Source organism: Mytilus galloprovincialis, chromosome 7 (genome assembly GCF_965363235.1).
Source record: "Mytilus galloprovincialis chromosome 7, xbMytGall1.hap1.1, whole genome shotgun sequence".
NCBI lineage: Eukaryota > Metazoa > Mollusca > Bivalvia > Mytilida > Mytilidae > Mytilus > Mytilus galloprovincialis.
In genome coordinates, this window is record NC_134844.1 from 20,066,952 (window position 1) to 20,081,975 (window position 15,024).

The window sequence follows — 15,024 nt, forward strand, 5'->3', positions numbered from 1 at the left end:
CTGGATCCAAGCCCTCCCCTAACCTGGGACAGTGGTGTAACAGTTCAACATAGGAACGAACTTCAAAAATTAGTTGATGATAAGGCTTAATTCATCAGATAGATACAAATACAATAATATATCGCAAAAATAACAAAAACACAGAGTGAACGTGGCAGGGTATTTGTGTATCCAAACGTTAAAAAAAAGACATTTAGTACAGGTCTGAGAGTACTGGCAGCTAGTTCAAAGCCGCAACTAATAAAAAAAAAGCATGCATCTGAGAATAAATTATCAATCAGTACACATCCGTCATCCAGTGGATTTAGTGTATAAAGATGTCATAAACAGTCAGAGAAAAACATGACCTTGTGCAATGCCAAGATACCGGTATCGACAGATTGTAGATTCATTAATGTGTAAATGTATATAACAATAATTCTTAGTTTGGTTTTAATTTGCTGATAAGAAAATCAATATTAATACCAATAGAAAAACAGTATTCAATGATATAATTACAGTGTTGAATTGGTAAACTTTTAGAATAAGTTTATTGGAAGGCTCGATAGGTTTACCAGGATCGTTTCTAAATTTCTGGGCACGGTAAACAACATCTTAAAATGAAGATGTGCTATCCCGTTATAATTATTCCATAGATTCAACCAAACTTCAAAACCAAATCTTTATATCTATGTTAGTTTTTAAGTAATTCGTGTTATCGTGCAGGGCTTTATGATTTACCAGTAATACATGTATACGATCGTTAAAATAAAAAAAAGCAGTTTCTTATCGGCGCTAATCCCCCCCCCCCCAAAAAAAATCATAAAATTTCGAGTAATTGTCAGTTTTCGTGCATTATACCATCTATATCTATACAACTACATTTCTGAAATGCAAAGACATTAAAAAAAAGAACACGACAAAAACTGATCAGCGATTTTCCACTATTGTGACGTCATGACATCACCAAATCAACCGTCTACGTTACGATTATTGTTTAGATAAATGGACTCGTACGTACAGTGATGGCAATGCAAAAAGCAGAGGCGTTGCCGTTCCTTACAGTAGAAGAGGCTATTAGAAGAAGTAAACAAACATTAAGGTATTTGAATATATCGTTTTAATGTTTTTTGAAGAAAAAAAAAATAGTACTACATAGATTCTACATTATAAAGTTTTTTTACAGGGGTAATACAACGTATCTCATTTTTACTTTCACACGCATATTTTTTTCTTTCTTTGCTATGCTTGTGCCTATTTGAATTGGTTAAGGGCGGTAATTTTAATACAATCATGAAGATTGTAAAGTTTATGCTAAAAATTTTAACATTGTTTTTCTTTAATGAAATAATTTTAATCTATCAAGGTTTGCGGTTGTTTGAAGGAAAGAATTTTTCGATTCTAAAGGGAATAAAAATAGATAATTTGTCGCAGCATCGAACTGAAAATTTTTTTTTACAAAAATATAATAAAAATCTTGATTAAGTTGTTTTAGAAACAAAATTGAATTCAAGAGTTGTTTGAAAAAAAAACAAAGCTTTACAAGAAATTGTCAAGACTGTTTTTACATTATTGACTTGCTTGATTAAAAAAAAAAAAACCCAAAAAAACACATTTTTGCGGGTTCAGCCCATAAACGACCATTCATTGATTAATCACGAAGATGAAGAGCAACAATCAACTGAGGTATTGTTCTTTTAATAATAAATACATACCGGGTTTAGCTGTGGAAAGAGAACAAAAGTTTTGATCGGAAAAATATCTCCGGTAGCAATACGCAGTTACGAAAAAAAATAAAATTGACACTCGTAATTCTCAACCACCTTTTCCGGTCACGTCCACTAGTATTTTTGTCAATCTGATGAGTTAAGCCTTTTTTCAACTGATTTTTAAAGTTTGTACTGTCATACCACTGTCCCAGGTTAGGGGAGGGTTGGCATACCGCAAACATGTTTAAGCCCGCCACATTCTGTATGTATGCGCCTGTCCCAAGTCAGGAGCCTGTAATTCAGTGGTTGTCGTTTGCCGTTAGTTTTCTCGTTTGAATTGTTTTACATTGTCCTTTCGGGGCCTTTTTATCTGACTATGTGGCCAAGTTCGGATGGAACTAGAGTTCTGACTAGAGTTCCATATGAACGGTAAATAATTTTGAAGAGTAAGGTCTCTAGATTACCGGAAGTACAAGGCCCCTACTCTGAATATGTTTACATTCAAATTTGATTGGATTGACGTCATAACATCCGGGATATCGAGTCGATCTCTAGGAACCCTGCCACAACCAGGGTTCCTCGAGTGTTAATGGCGGAAAAGCTTTATCCAATCATAACAGGTGTTATATATGACCATGTCAATTCAATCTACTCTAGATATCCATCCGAACTTGGCCAATGGTACGGGCTTTGCTCATTGTTGAAGGCCGTATGGTGACCTATAATTGTTTATTTCTGAGTCATTTTGGTCTAGTGGAGAGTTGTCTCATTGGGAATCATACCACCTCTTCTTTTTTATAATTTCCCCTTGTTTTTCTTTTATTTTTATCTTACTGTTTGTGTCATATATGTGCATGTGTATGAAAACAATATCGTTGGTGTTACCATTGCAACAATACTGCATTTACTTAATACACGATATTGGAAAAAAGGCTGGGTGGGTGGAAGTAGCATACGATACAGTTTTGATCCCGTATTTACAGTTTAATGAAAATTTCCATCCCGGCTATATTTTGCCTGATTAAATCAAATACATGTATGTAATAAAAAATATACCTTCATGTGCTACTTTTTGAGTTAAATGAAGTCGAAATTTTGTATATTTGCTCAAAATTCGGATTTGTGGCTTATTTTCTCTTTCGAAAGAAAGCCATAACTTTTTTGTTTTAAAAAGATAAACACAAAGTGTTTTTTTGTTAAATAATTTGTAATTTCTGTATTTCATAAGTATCCTAAAAACTTATGCATTTTTTATTCAGAAATAACTCATATTTATCAAATAGTCATGAATTGAGAAAAAAAAAACGTATTTTTTGCTGTATATTTAATATCAACATTAAAAAAATGCACTATTTTACAGTTTTATAAAATTTGTTTCACATAATCTCCCTGCAAAATGAAACAAAAGTCGTTCATGCACTCGTTTTCAAATTAATTCAGTTAGAATGATAAAAATCAGTCGAAAAATGCATCTTTTCCCGGTAAGTCACAGTTTGAAGTCGCGGAAATAATAATGTACGTCATTACCTCCCCTGTAACTGTATCGTATGCCCTTAAAATTGAGAGATACCTTTTCTGAAACAATTGACATTTATCTATCAAGATGCCATATACAAATCACATGCATTTTTACCTTCTTTCTCCGTATTATGCTAAAAAGTTCAAGCGTATTTAAAAAAAAAAACATTTTAATAAATTGTTAATTCTTTATTGAAGCTTATTAACAATTTCCTAATTTAAAACTGTAAAATGAATATACATGTAATAAAAAAGGAAAAACTGTGAGAAATTGGTTCAAGAACTTTATCTTATATATCCATATAATCACGGTCACATGACTAAATTATGTCTATGGGCTCATAACAAAATAACGTCAGCCAATCAGAAGACGCGTTACATCCAAAATTAAATTATATCCATATAATCATAGAAAAATGATTTACGACTTTTTGTCTCATCCGGGTGGAATGTATGACTGATTGATATTAATGACATAATACTGCATCATTATTTCGAAATCGAATATATGGCAAGCCGTTTTACTATTTATTCTAACTTCAAGATATCTCATATAATATTATTAATTCGTATATTTTAACAAATTTGATTCGTTTAGGGATAGTCACATGTTAAACTATATTTTCGAAGGTAGAGAAAAATGGCCGATAGCAAAAAGCATATTGCACAGAGCATATCGCACGGTTATTTTTAGAATATCGAAAACCCGATTTACTTTGTGACGTCATGTAATGAATTTCAGGATATTGTTAATATGATATTTGTGATCGATTATTTGACGAAAAAAAATCTTCAAATACATAAGATGTCAAGGCAAACAAACAAAAAAAGTATATAAAATAACAACTTATATGTTGTTATTGTCAAGGAGACAATATGATATCTATAAAATTCAAACAAAATCAAATGACGATTTTGATACAAATATGCATAATGGTCTGAAATTAATAATATAACAAATATAGCCTTTCTATGAGGTCAATACAGGATATATCGACCCAAAGAAGTATATCGACCTCGGACTTCGTCCTCAGTCAATATATCCTTGTATCGACCTCATACAAAGGCTATATTTGTATATTATTTATAAGATATCTTATAAAGAAAATTATATGAGATATCTTATAAACTATATAAGATATCTTATAAAGTATATACATCTAAGATATCTTATAAAGTATAGAAGATATCTTATAAAGTATATAAGATATCTTATAAAGGATATAAGATATCTTATAAAGTATATAAGATATCTTATAAAGTTTATAAGATATCTTATAAAAACCGGATTATATAAGATATCTTATAAATTATATAAGATATCTCATAAAGTATAAAAGATATCTTATAAAGAAAATTATATGAGATATAAACTTTATAAGATATCTTATAAACTATATGAGATATCTTATAAACTATATGAGATATCTTATAAACAATATGAGATATCTTATAAAGTTTATTAGATATCTTGAAGTTAGAATAAATAGTAAAACGGCTTGCCATACGAATAGTATATAAAGATTCGCAAATCATATATTGATATCGTGTAATGCTAGTTTTAATATTGTACAACGTGATAGGTTCCAAGAAGAATTGAGTTTGAGTATATGGGAAAGAGCGAGAATAGAATTGGTGTACATCAGACATCTTAAAGAATGGATGGTATCTACAGGAAGCAAGTTAACCCCAATTTTAGGTATTATTATATGTTATACAATATATAATTGGAGATGATATATTTTAAAATATTGTTACTACATTTTTGATAGATTTTTCATACATGTAGATTCCTATCCTGACTATCAGGTAATGTATTCTAAATAAATTGAGAATGGAAATTGGGACTTTGTTAAAGAGACATCAACCCGATTAAAGAGCAGACAACAGCCAAGGGCTACCAATGGTCTTCAACACAACCAGATTCTCGCGACCGGATTTATACCGATTTTCATGCGGGTATACAGAAAAACAGAAAACAAAAAAATAACGGATTGGAATAAAGAGGGAGGACTAAACATGGATCGCAAAAAATATTGGTGAAAAACTTGTCAAACTATAGGAAATTACATTCTAAAATAAGAGAGGGGCGAAAGATACCAGAGAGACAGTCAAATTCATAGATTGAAAATAAACTGACAACGCCATGGCTAAAAAATAAAAAGACAAACAGACAAACAATAGTACACAAGACGCAACATAGAAAACTAAAGACTGATATGATAAACTGATAAATTATAGGCAAGAAAATACGGGTTGGCATTTGCAATACCGGCGTTTGTTTACGCACTTATTAAGTTGTATTTATCAATGTTCATTGCTATTAACGGAATGATTAAACTTTATCAGACAATCCAATATATAGGATGTATTGTAAAATCTGGCGTTCTTTTTTTTAATATATTTTTTTCTAAATATCAACAAATTTCTGCCTTAAAATACTTGACACTATTGTTGTTATAGAAAAGGCAAAAGATTTTACTGATGAAATAGTATTGAAAAACTTAGTGAAAGAAGCATTATGCACGACAGAGGTCCATCAAAATGTCCATAATGCTTTGATGTGTTCTGGTGGACCATACTCCACTTTACAAAGGTATAGTGTCCCCTATTATGTATAGATCTAATGAAAAACTATACAAAGATATTGTTTCAACTTTACCCTATGTTGTATAGGTCTCAGACTGATGGACCACACAAAATTTTATAAAGGCATAATTTCCACTAGTATGCATTGGTGGACCATACACAACTTTTGCAAATTATAATTTTCCCTACTCTATTAAGTATAAAGTTGCGAAAAAATACATGCTAGTATTCAAATTCCTCAAAGGACAATATCCATCGATTTTAGTTCGAAATAAAATGTTAGACAATTTCCAAGGATAAAAGTACAGTTAAAGAAAAAGAAGCGTGCGAAGAGCTATACATCGATTACCTAACTCTAGTAACAAAAGAGTATGTCTCATATTTTTGATAGAGTTGTGAAAGATGCCAAAGCGATATTCAAACTAGTATGTCGAAAAACAATCTGAGATCATCTGACAATGTGATGGCAAAAGAAATAAACACAGAGAAACGACCAAAATAAACAAAACGAAAATACACAAAACACAAAATTAAATTTTAAAGACCGAGCAACACAAATCTCTACCAAAAAACCGTGGTCTGAAGTTATTATATCACTATATTCAATTTATGAAGCTGAAGTTGTATTTTTATTTACCTTTACGGATTTTTGTTCAATATTTTTGCATATATTTATCTTTATTTCAGAGGAATTGGACTAAACAAGATAACTAAAAGTTCAGAAGAAAGGCTCCTGTCTGATATAGAAAAGGAGTTTTATATGTTTAATAGAAAGAGAGTACAGTACGACTCTGATATTCAGAAAAAGAAAGTGGTAAAGAAATTCTTCTTTTAGTTTTTTTTTTTTTGAAGAGGGGGGGGGGGGGGTCAATTGTTTTAGTTACTTATTTTTGTTGTTTTGTTTTTGGCACAAGAAGTGGTGTCATTTATGGAAGTGTATGTATTCATTTATTTATTGTTTTTTTTTGTATTCAAATCACTTGATCATATGATTGATTTACTTGAATTTGATAGAAATACAAGGTTTGACAATTAGACGAATTAAATACGACAACTTTTCCAAACTTTTTAAGATTCATATATGTGCTGAGGGGAAATCAGTAATAACAGTTGTACTGCAAGAAATCGTTAAAAGTATGCTTATTTGCAGAGTGCTGAAAAAATGAAATCAACTATAATTGAGCTGGAAGAACAGTTATCCAAACGAAGCCGAATTGCGCATGTACGTCGGTCTACACGCTCTCACAGGAAGGTGGATAATCTCACTAACAGACTATCAATGCTCAGAAAACAAATTGAAAGTGAAAAATCTATAGTGGAGAAAAAACAAGACGCTTTGAGCGAATTTATGTCCAGCATAAACAAGGTAATTTCTCGTCTAGTGAACAACTTTAAGATAAGAGAAAATATTTAAAGCATTATGTTTTGGCTTTTTGAAAACAGTGTTCTCTTACCAATAAATAAAGAGTCGAAATACGTTGACACAATCACATGTGGTATCTTCTAGAAAGATCTAAAGGGTGCAGGTGTCTCAACTACCGTATTCTTTTTTCCACTTTATATATTAGCATATGATTATTGTCTTTTCTTTACTTTTTGGACCACTTTTCTCTAGTCTTTAAAGATTTTTTACATGTTATTCTCTATAAACTATACACTCTTTCTTGAACCTCTTGCAAAGCTTATACTGTATACAGTTTTTTTTTTATTTGAGGCCCATGGGACTTTGTCATAAATTATGGTTTTTCAAGTGAATGGATTTATAAACCCCCGTGTTTGAAAGTACAACCAAAGATCATAGCGCAATATTTATCAACAAACTTGTTTGCGTTGTGTTGATCAGTCTTTAGTTTTTCTATGTTGTGTGTGTATACTGTTGTTTGTTTTTTTATGCGCCATTTATGGGCATTATGTGTTCTGGTATGTGCTTCCGTTCGTTCGCCCATCTTTCCCGCTTCAGGTTAAAGTTTTTGGCCGAGGTAGTTTTTGGTGAAGTTGATCCCTAATCAACTTGGAACTTAGTAAACATGTTCCCTATGATATGATATTTCTAATTTTAATGCCAAATTATAGATTTTATCCCACTTTCACGGTCCACTGAACATGAAAAATGTTAGTGCGGATGGTGAATCCGTGTACTTGGGACGCATTCTTGATTACATATATTTTTGCAATGCCGTTATCAGTTTATTTTCGACGTATGAGTTTGTATGTCCTTTTGGTATTTTTCGCCTATCTTCTATTACAGGATATGAAAAAGTTATATATAGAACTCACAGAACTCCAGACAAAAAGAATGCAGTTGATTTATTCTCAATTAAAAAAGTTTGGTTGTGCGTTCAAAGAGTTTAATCATGGTTACAAAAAGTAAGTGTTGACACAAACAATACGTATTCCACTTCAGATCAGCTCATTCAACGTAACTTATTTGCTTCTAAATCATAATCTGTTGAGCCAAAAATTCAATGTCTCTAGTTGATGCATAACTGTTATAAAACTTCAGAAAGAAGTTGTGAAATGATAGGCAAATTATTGTTCTATCTGTTAGAGTCTGTGATTGTTGGAAGAACGAAGACGTTGAATACATCTCAATGCGACAGAAACCCAACAACACAATACATCAAAAGAAACATGGTCTTGTCTGTATATATGCGTGCATGAGTAATGTCAGTTTATGAAAAGGGTTAAAGGTAAAGAGAATCGCGAAATCGTCCCACACAAAGGGCTTAGCAATGACAGTGTTATAACCTTTACGTTATTTTACCTCAAAAATGTCTGAAATGTGTAAGGTGGTGGCTAGGGGAGTTATAATGTAAAACCAACCGTTGTCCTTGGTATTCACTAATGGTGTTGATGCAATCAAAATCGTTAAAATGATCTTCAGTATTGATTATTGTTTCCTTGCAGGAGGAAGACCGAGATCGGTGAAATGATAGGTTCCTTTGAGTCCATCTGCATTGAGGAAATAATAGAACGTTCAAAACAAGATATAGAGGCTAGAGCGAACACAAGAAAGAAAGGTCACATATTTGAGTTGCAGGTATTTTAAAATCGCTCATTAAAACCAAATTCTTTTTAACTTTTGTTATCTACGTCATTTTTAAAAAAAATGTAAAATTTAGAAATTTCAAAATAGATTTAATATTACCTTTTCAAACAACCCTCGTCATACATAAATCATTCAAAAGAAACACCAATGCTGCATATAATTATAACAATATTACATATATATCTTTTCGTCGTTGTTTTAAACTCCAAGGTTTTTTCTGTAGGAAATGTTTACACCCATGAAACACAACATCGAGCCAAGAAAAGACGCCACTTTCAGGTAAGGTACCGTAGTGGAAAGTGAATTATATACTGTGAAATTCCATGGAAACGAGGGTAGAATTATTGCATAATCCTTACTTATTATAGACATTTCTATGAGGAAATAGCATTTAAAACTAGTTTGATGACACTAGACGTTTGTAATTTGGTATTTTTTTTCTAACTGTAGAATACATTTTTCATAAGCATACCCATATATGGTATAGGGGGGATTGAGATATAAAAAAAACAGACTTTCCGAACAGGAAAATCTAGCCTTAATTAATCTTGTCTTGTGTTGTGCTGTAGCCCGACTCCGGATGCGGTATTTTCTCTCTGCGTAGAACACAAATTGGTGGCCTTGGGCTGTGTTCTGCTCTTCAATGGTCGAGTTGTTGTCTCTTTGACACATTTTCCGTTTCCATTCTCTATTCTATCCATGCAGATAACGGTAGTCCCGTCTAATCTTTGGATCCGTTGATGATTGAAAATGAAAGATACTACTAATAGTTGTGCTACATAATAAATTAAACGAATAACACTCAAACAAACGAATCACCATTATACCGTTTTCTGTAACAAATTTTAATAAAAAAAATCTAAATTATTTATTGCGCATGCAAAAAGAAATTTTCAGTATGTTTTTTTAGCGCATGTGCACTTCCAAGGAAAGAACAAATCAACAACTCACAAGCAGTACAGTCGATGATGGGGAAAACGCAGACGATTCTAGAGGGCAGTGAAAGTGATAATTTGTTGGTGGGAACTTTCTGTGCCTCTTCTTCAGAATCGATTAAAACCAAAGGAATGAATCCGGTTAGATGCCAACGATCCGAAAACTCCGGTAAACTTTTAGGTGTCAGACCACCAATTAAAAATCCTTATCTGTTCAAACAAATTTTGCAATTTTCACAGCTTTCTAATAAATATTTTACCTTAAGTTTAACTTCATAGAAACCAGGTATATCCTGAATTTTACATGTAACTGCTTTTTACATGCCAATTTTCACCATACCTTTAAAGCATTTTAACAAAATAACTGACCTTCGAACAGAGGTACTCCAAAAATAACCCCTGGTTTTCTGGAAATCTTAAATTAGTATTCTATGGAGCGCAATAAATCCTCAATTTTTAATGCAAAATCAAAGACAAGTTAATATTGACTCAAAATGGTCTAGATATATTTCTCTTTCACCAAAAGTTTATAGGGATTTAGTTTTACTTGTGTCATTTGTAATAACTTTGTATTATATTCGCAAGGAGTGTCCTCACATTCTATCACCACGACCATATCATATTTTCGAACATTAAATCCAAATATAAATTCTTTGTGGATGACTGTTTCTAAATTGCAATTAAATTTTTACAACTTTGAATATTTTGATCTAAAAAATGAAAAAGACGATTTTAGTATACTTAACAAAAGTAGAAGAAAGTTAAGCAATGTAATTGCTTTCCGTTTTAATATGTTTTGGTATGTAATGTCCTTCGATCCAAATATCTTATAATCATAAATAATTTTGATGGCTGAACAAAATTTTGATTTTGAATACATTTGTACTTAATCTTAAATAATGTTTAAAGTATGATTAAGGCTCATATGGGTATTCAAATCACACAAAGTATTGACCGACAGATAGAAGGAGAAAGTTGTCATACCTATTCTGTTCTTTATATTTCTGTAAGAGTTTTTCCTTACCAGATTTGAGTACAAAGGTTGAGTAATAAGGTTATTGAACTTGATTCTTGCAGATTCGTCGCTCGAATCAAAGATAGAGACAATTGTTATCCCAAATGAACCTGATAGTGATTGTAAGATGCCACCTCCATTTCCGACAAAAGAGTTCTGTGTAAGCTCTGGTGACGAGGCAAGCGCTTGTATGGAGGAACAACATGAAGCCGGTAAATAAGTTAATACACATTTTGTAGTTATGACTACAAGGTACTTATAATAAATGATCAAGACGAAAAGTAAGTTATTACTAGTTTTTTATCCTTCCTTAATATTTTAGATGGTAGCGGCCTTAAATGATCAAAAGACTCTAAATGCTTTAATTATTAGATAAAGATTTATTGCGGGTCAATATCATCAATGGCAAATATCTGGATTGTGCTTTTTAAAAATTTGATACGTTTAGAACAATATTGGAGAACCTTTAGATCGAAGATTGCCAAGAAAATACAATAAAAGCCACATTCCTTTAACAAATGGACGGTTTCCGCTTTTCGGAATACGAATAACATTATTTTGTTTCTTTTTATATTTTTAACTTCAAAAAGCTTTTTCCAACAAGACATTTTGCCCCCTAAAGATAATGACACTAAGAATCTGAAGACGGTACCAACGAGAAATTTCATTTATTAAAGGGTCATATATGTGAGCAAAAAACTGAAAAATATATCATATATTTACTATTTTTCTAGATGATGTTAGCTGGAAGTGGTCTAATACCAATCAGCGGTTACACACCAATAATACCGACGATGTTAGCATGATCAGAAATCTCAAGGTCATTGCTATTCATGATTTTGTCGCTGGGAAAGGTGATCAAATTTCTTTTAAAAAAGGTATGGTTGTCGTACATATGCAAAGTTTGTGATGTAATCCTGAAATGTGAATTATGTTTTTTATCTTCTTCTTTTTTCATACAAATTTTATTTCGTTGTTTCTAAGCTGATTGGTGGCTGCCAAAGAAATAGATATCAACCAGACGCCATATGACATGAATGCAAGCTATTAACTTGAGGTCATCGTACTGCCTTCAACACTGAACAAAACAACAATAAGCAAAACCAATACTGTATGATAAGCTATAAAAGCTACTAGACTCGTCAGATTGGCACAATACAAGACACAAAATATCGATATATAAGAGTACTCACGGTTACTATTAGTTAGTTCAAAGCCAGTTACAACTTATAAAAGATAAATCACTTTTTCCCAGGCTACAATATAAAATCAGTACACATCCAACGAGTTTAGTGTATCTCCAGGTATTCATAGATGTATAGGAATTGATACACGTTTTAAAAGTTATGTTTTAATTCATAGAAAAAAAACAAAATTTATGTTAGTACCGATGACTGACCTAAGGGAGGCCCGCTCCAGTCATGCTTCAGTGATTTCCTATATAATCAACCAAATTTTTCCCACGAAAGGGGGGACCCGGGCCCCCAGGCCCCCCTGGATCCGCCTATGATTCAAGTATCTTTCTTCAGTTCTAAATTATTACTTCAAAGAGTTAATACTTAAAGGATCCCTAAGTCGTCGGTCTTATCTTAGGATTCTTTTTCGGTAAAATTTTGATTAAGTAATTGGAGTTGTCACCCTTCCTTTAAAAAATGAATAAAATACAAAACCTAAAATATATCCTTGATCATACTAGAACTGAAGCCATTTCTAGGTTTAGGAGGCGACGTGAAGCTCCTTCTTCCAATATAATATGACTTTTACACGAGCTGTAAACCAAACTATAATATATTTAGGTATCATCATGACTGCAAAGACATTGATTGTGCTCTTTTCCGATCTTTAATTAACCATGTGCATTTTATATCATTTTATTTCATTCATATGAAAAATCTTCGGATATATTATTTCCCTTGTAGGTCAAATCATAAAACAAAAAGTTGGAGAAAACGAAGATGGCTTTGCGTATGGTTGGGTGCGTGAGAATAGATTGGCGCCTAAACAGTATGGTTGGTATCCGGCTGGAATTGTACAAAGATATGTTCCATCATCAGATTCTGCCAGAAAGGAGTGAACATATTTGGATATTTTCTCGGTTGCTTCAAAGTCACTTTTACTTATGAATAATAAAATATGCAGTTCTATATTCAGTTTTTATTTTCTACTGTCCATTTTTTGTTGCTCTGGAAATATCGTATAATATAATATGTATGAAAACTATTGATTTGATGTGAGTAACCTCGATACTTAACTTAAATTAAGCATCATTTTAGACGACTTTGAATGTCCTTCGTCGAGTACATTTCTAGGGACTAAAATAAATTACACAAAACTCAAGTTAAAAATGTCAAAATTTTAAAGCTCGTTTGATAACCGATCCTTATGATTTTGTTAAGGAGGTTCGCTACTCAGTTTCAAAATAACGAGCTTTTCATAACACTAGTACTAGTATATATTGATAGGGGATTATTAAAGGAACTAAAAGAGCAAAAAAATGAAAAAGGTCAATGTGCTTGTTTTCAAGATATTAGCCATTGAAATATTGGCGGGAAAATGTTCTCTCTTGTTTTTTCATTGCTTTATCATTGATAAGTTTATGTGCTCAAAAGCTATAAACAAATCACAAGGATTTTATTAGACTTTTACAGATGGCTTATCATTATACATGTAACAGATTTATAAAAAGAAAAATGGGGTTCAATGGGCAATTTTTTTTAAGGCATTCAAATAGAAAAAAACTGAGGATTCAGAAAATCTGACAAAAATTCCAAAACATGACAAACGAACATCCTTAAATTATCTGGAAGAGTTGGGTGAAAAGTAGAAATTAAAGGTGTTTTCAGTATCCGATGAAACAATGTTTTGGATAACTGTTTTATGTTTTTGTAACAAGAGCGAATATATGGAATATTGGAACCTTTATACTACGGGGGACCCAAGAGTGACGAAGAGTTCTTATCCTTGTATTACATATGTCATTATCAGATATGCACATCGATGCATAAGTATATGTATTGCTTACTTTTATTTATTTTATTTTATTGAACTCTCAAATGGCGGTTAAAGTAGTATGCCATTTCTCTTGTCAATGAACTTGCTTTGAATAAATCGCTTACAAGTGCATGATCAGAGCTTTTACGTCAAAAATAAAATATACCAATTAAAATGATGGCCGTCTACCTTTAACAAGCCGAATCTACACGAGAATCAAAAGGAAGCAAATGATAAGTAAAAAAAAAGATTAGACAAGATCTGCAAATAAGTCAACACGACTGAAATCGTTATTTAACTACTTATTAAAGTGATTGCCATTTTTGATGAATCAATTTTTTTTTATTTGCTCTGTTGCCTACTATTTTGAAAACTTTAATAGCAAGGCAAGGACTACAAATATGTCAGACTCACATGACTGAAAAAAAAATGTCAGTTAACTCTTCATAGATTTATTGTCCTTTCATAATGATTTTACAAAAAAAAAAAAAAAATGCTATTGTTGAAGATGTAAGCGAGCGACACAGGCCGGATCTTTAGATACTCTAGTTAAAAAAAAACGACCACACAGCGCGCAAACATTCATTTAAGTAAAATATAATTTAAAACGAGCATTCTTAGCATAGATAAGTTTTCCTTTATTAATCATTAAAAAGCAGGTGTATATATGTTCATGATATGAATAGAGTCAAGTGAAATATAATTCTGAACTACTCTAGACAACACGGATTACAAATGTGGAACTCTCCTGCACGATCTGGAGACGTTTCATAAACTCTGTGTGTATGATATTCAGCACAACAAGAGTGATTAGATTAACCAGATAGTTTACAGTGAAGAGAAAGGTCAGACCGTGACTACCCGTCACTGGAGCTGTTACCGATAACTACTGAGGAACACTAAGTCAATACCGAGGTAGAGATAGACACATTTAGATTACCTTAGCTGTATTTGGCAAAACTTTTAGGAATTTTGGTCCTCAATGCTCTTCAACTTCGTACTTTATTTGGCCTTTCTAACTTTTTGAGATTCGAGCGTCACTGATGAGTCTTTTGTAGACGAAACGCGCGTCTGGCGTATATACTAAATTTAGTCCTGGTATCTATGATGAGTTTATTTGCCTATTCCAAAGAAAGAAGACGTCGTGTCGCATCCTGTTAGGGCATGAACAGCTGCTAATGTACTAGAAATCATTGGTACAATGACATGAATGAAGTCCCCACCTGCAATTTTAGGACA

At 32.1% G+C, this 15,024-nt stretch overlaps 1 protein-coding gene across 1 annotated transcript; it reads left to right on the forward strand.

Annotated features, from left to right (window-relative positions):
- The first annotated feature begins 925 nt into the window (after positions 1 to 925).
- On the forward strand, positions 926 to 12,940 carry LOC143082495 (uncharacterized). The gene is made up of 12 exons (XM_076258189.1): positions 926 to 1,081; positions 4,790 to 4,905; positions 5,670 to 5,802; positions 6,483 to 6,609; positions 6,946 to 7,161; positions 8,044 to 8,162; positions 8,703 to 8,835; positions 9,068 to 9,123; positions 9,755 to 9,948; positions 10,857 to 11,006; positions 11,529 to 11,672; positions 12,714 to 12,940. Exons 1-12 carry the CDS (start codon positions 1,005 to 1,007, stop codon positions 12,866 to 12,868), a joined length of 1,620 nt encoding a protein of 539 aa, XP_076114304.1. The 5' UTR covers positions 926 to 1,004; the 3' UTR covers positions 12,869 to 12,940.
- The last annotated feature ends 2,084 nt before the right edge of the window (positions 12,941 to 15,024 follow it).

Bases quoted from the DNA above. Each gene is read 5' to 3' on its own strand.
- LOC143082495 (XM_076258189.1), top strand. From the start codon at position 1,005: ATGGCAATGCAAAAAGCAGAGGCGTTGCCGTTCCTTACAGTAGAAGAG. The intron at 6,610-6,945 runs GTAAAGAAATTC...GCTTATTTGCAG, and splicing joins ATATTCAGAAAAAGAAAGTG to AGTGCTGAAAAAATGAAATC. The intron at 8,836-9,067 runs GTATTTTAAAAT...TTTTTTCTGTAG, and splicing joins GTCACATATTTGAGTTGCAG to GAAATGTTTACACCCATGAA.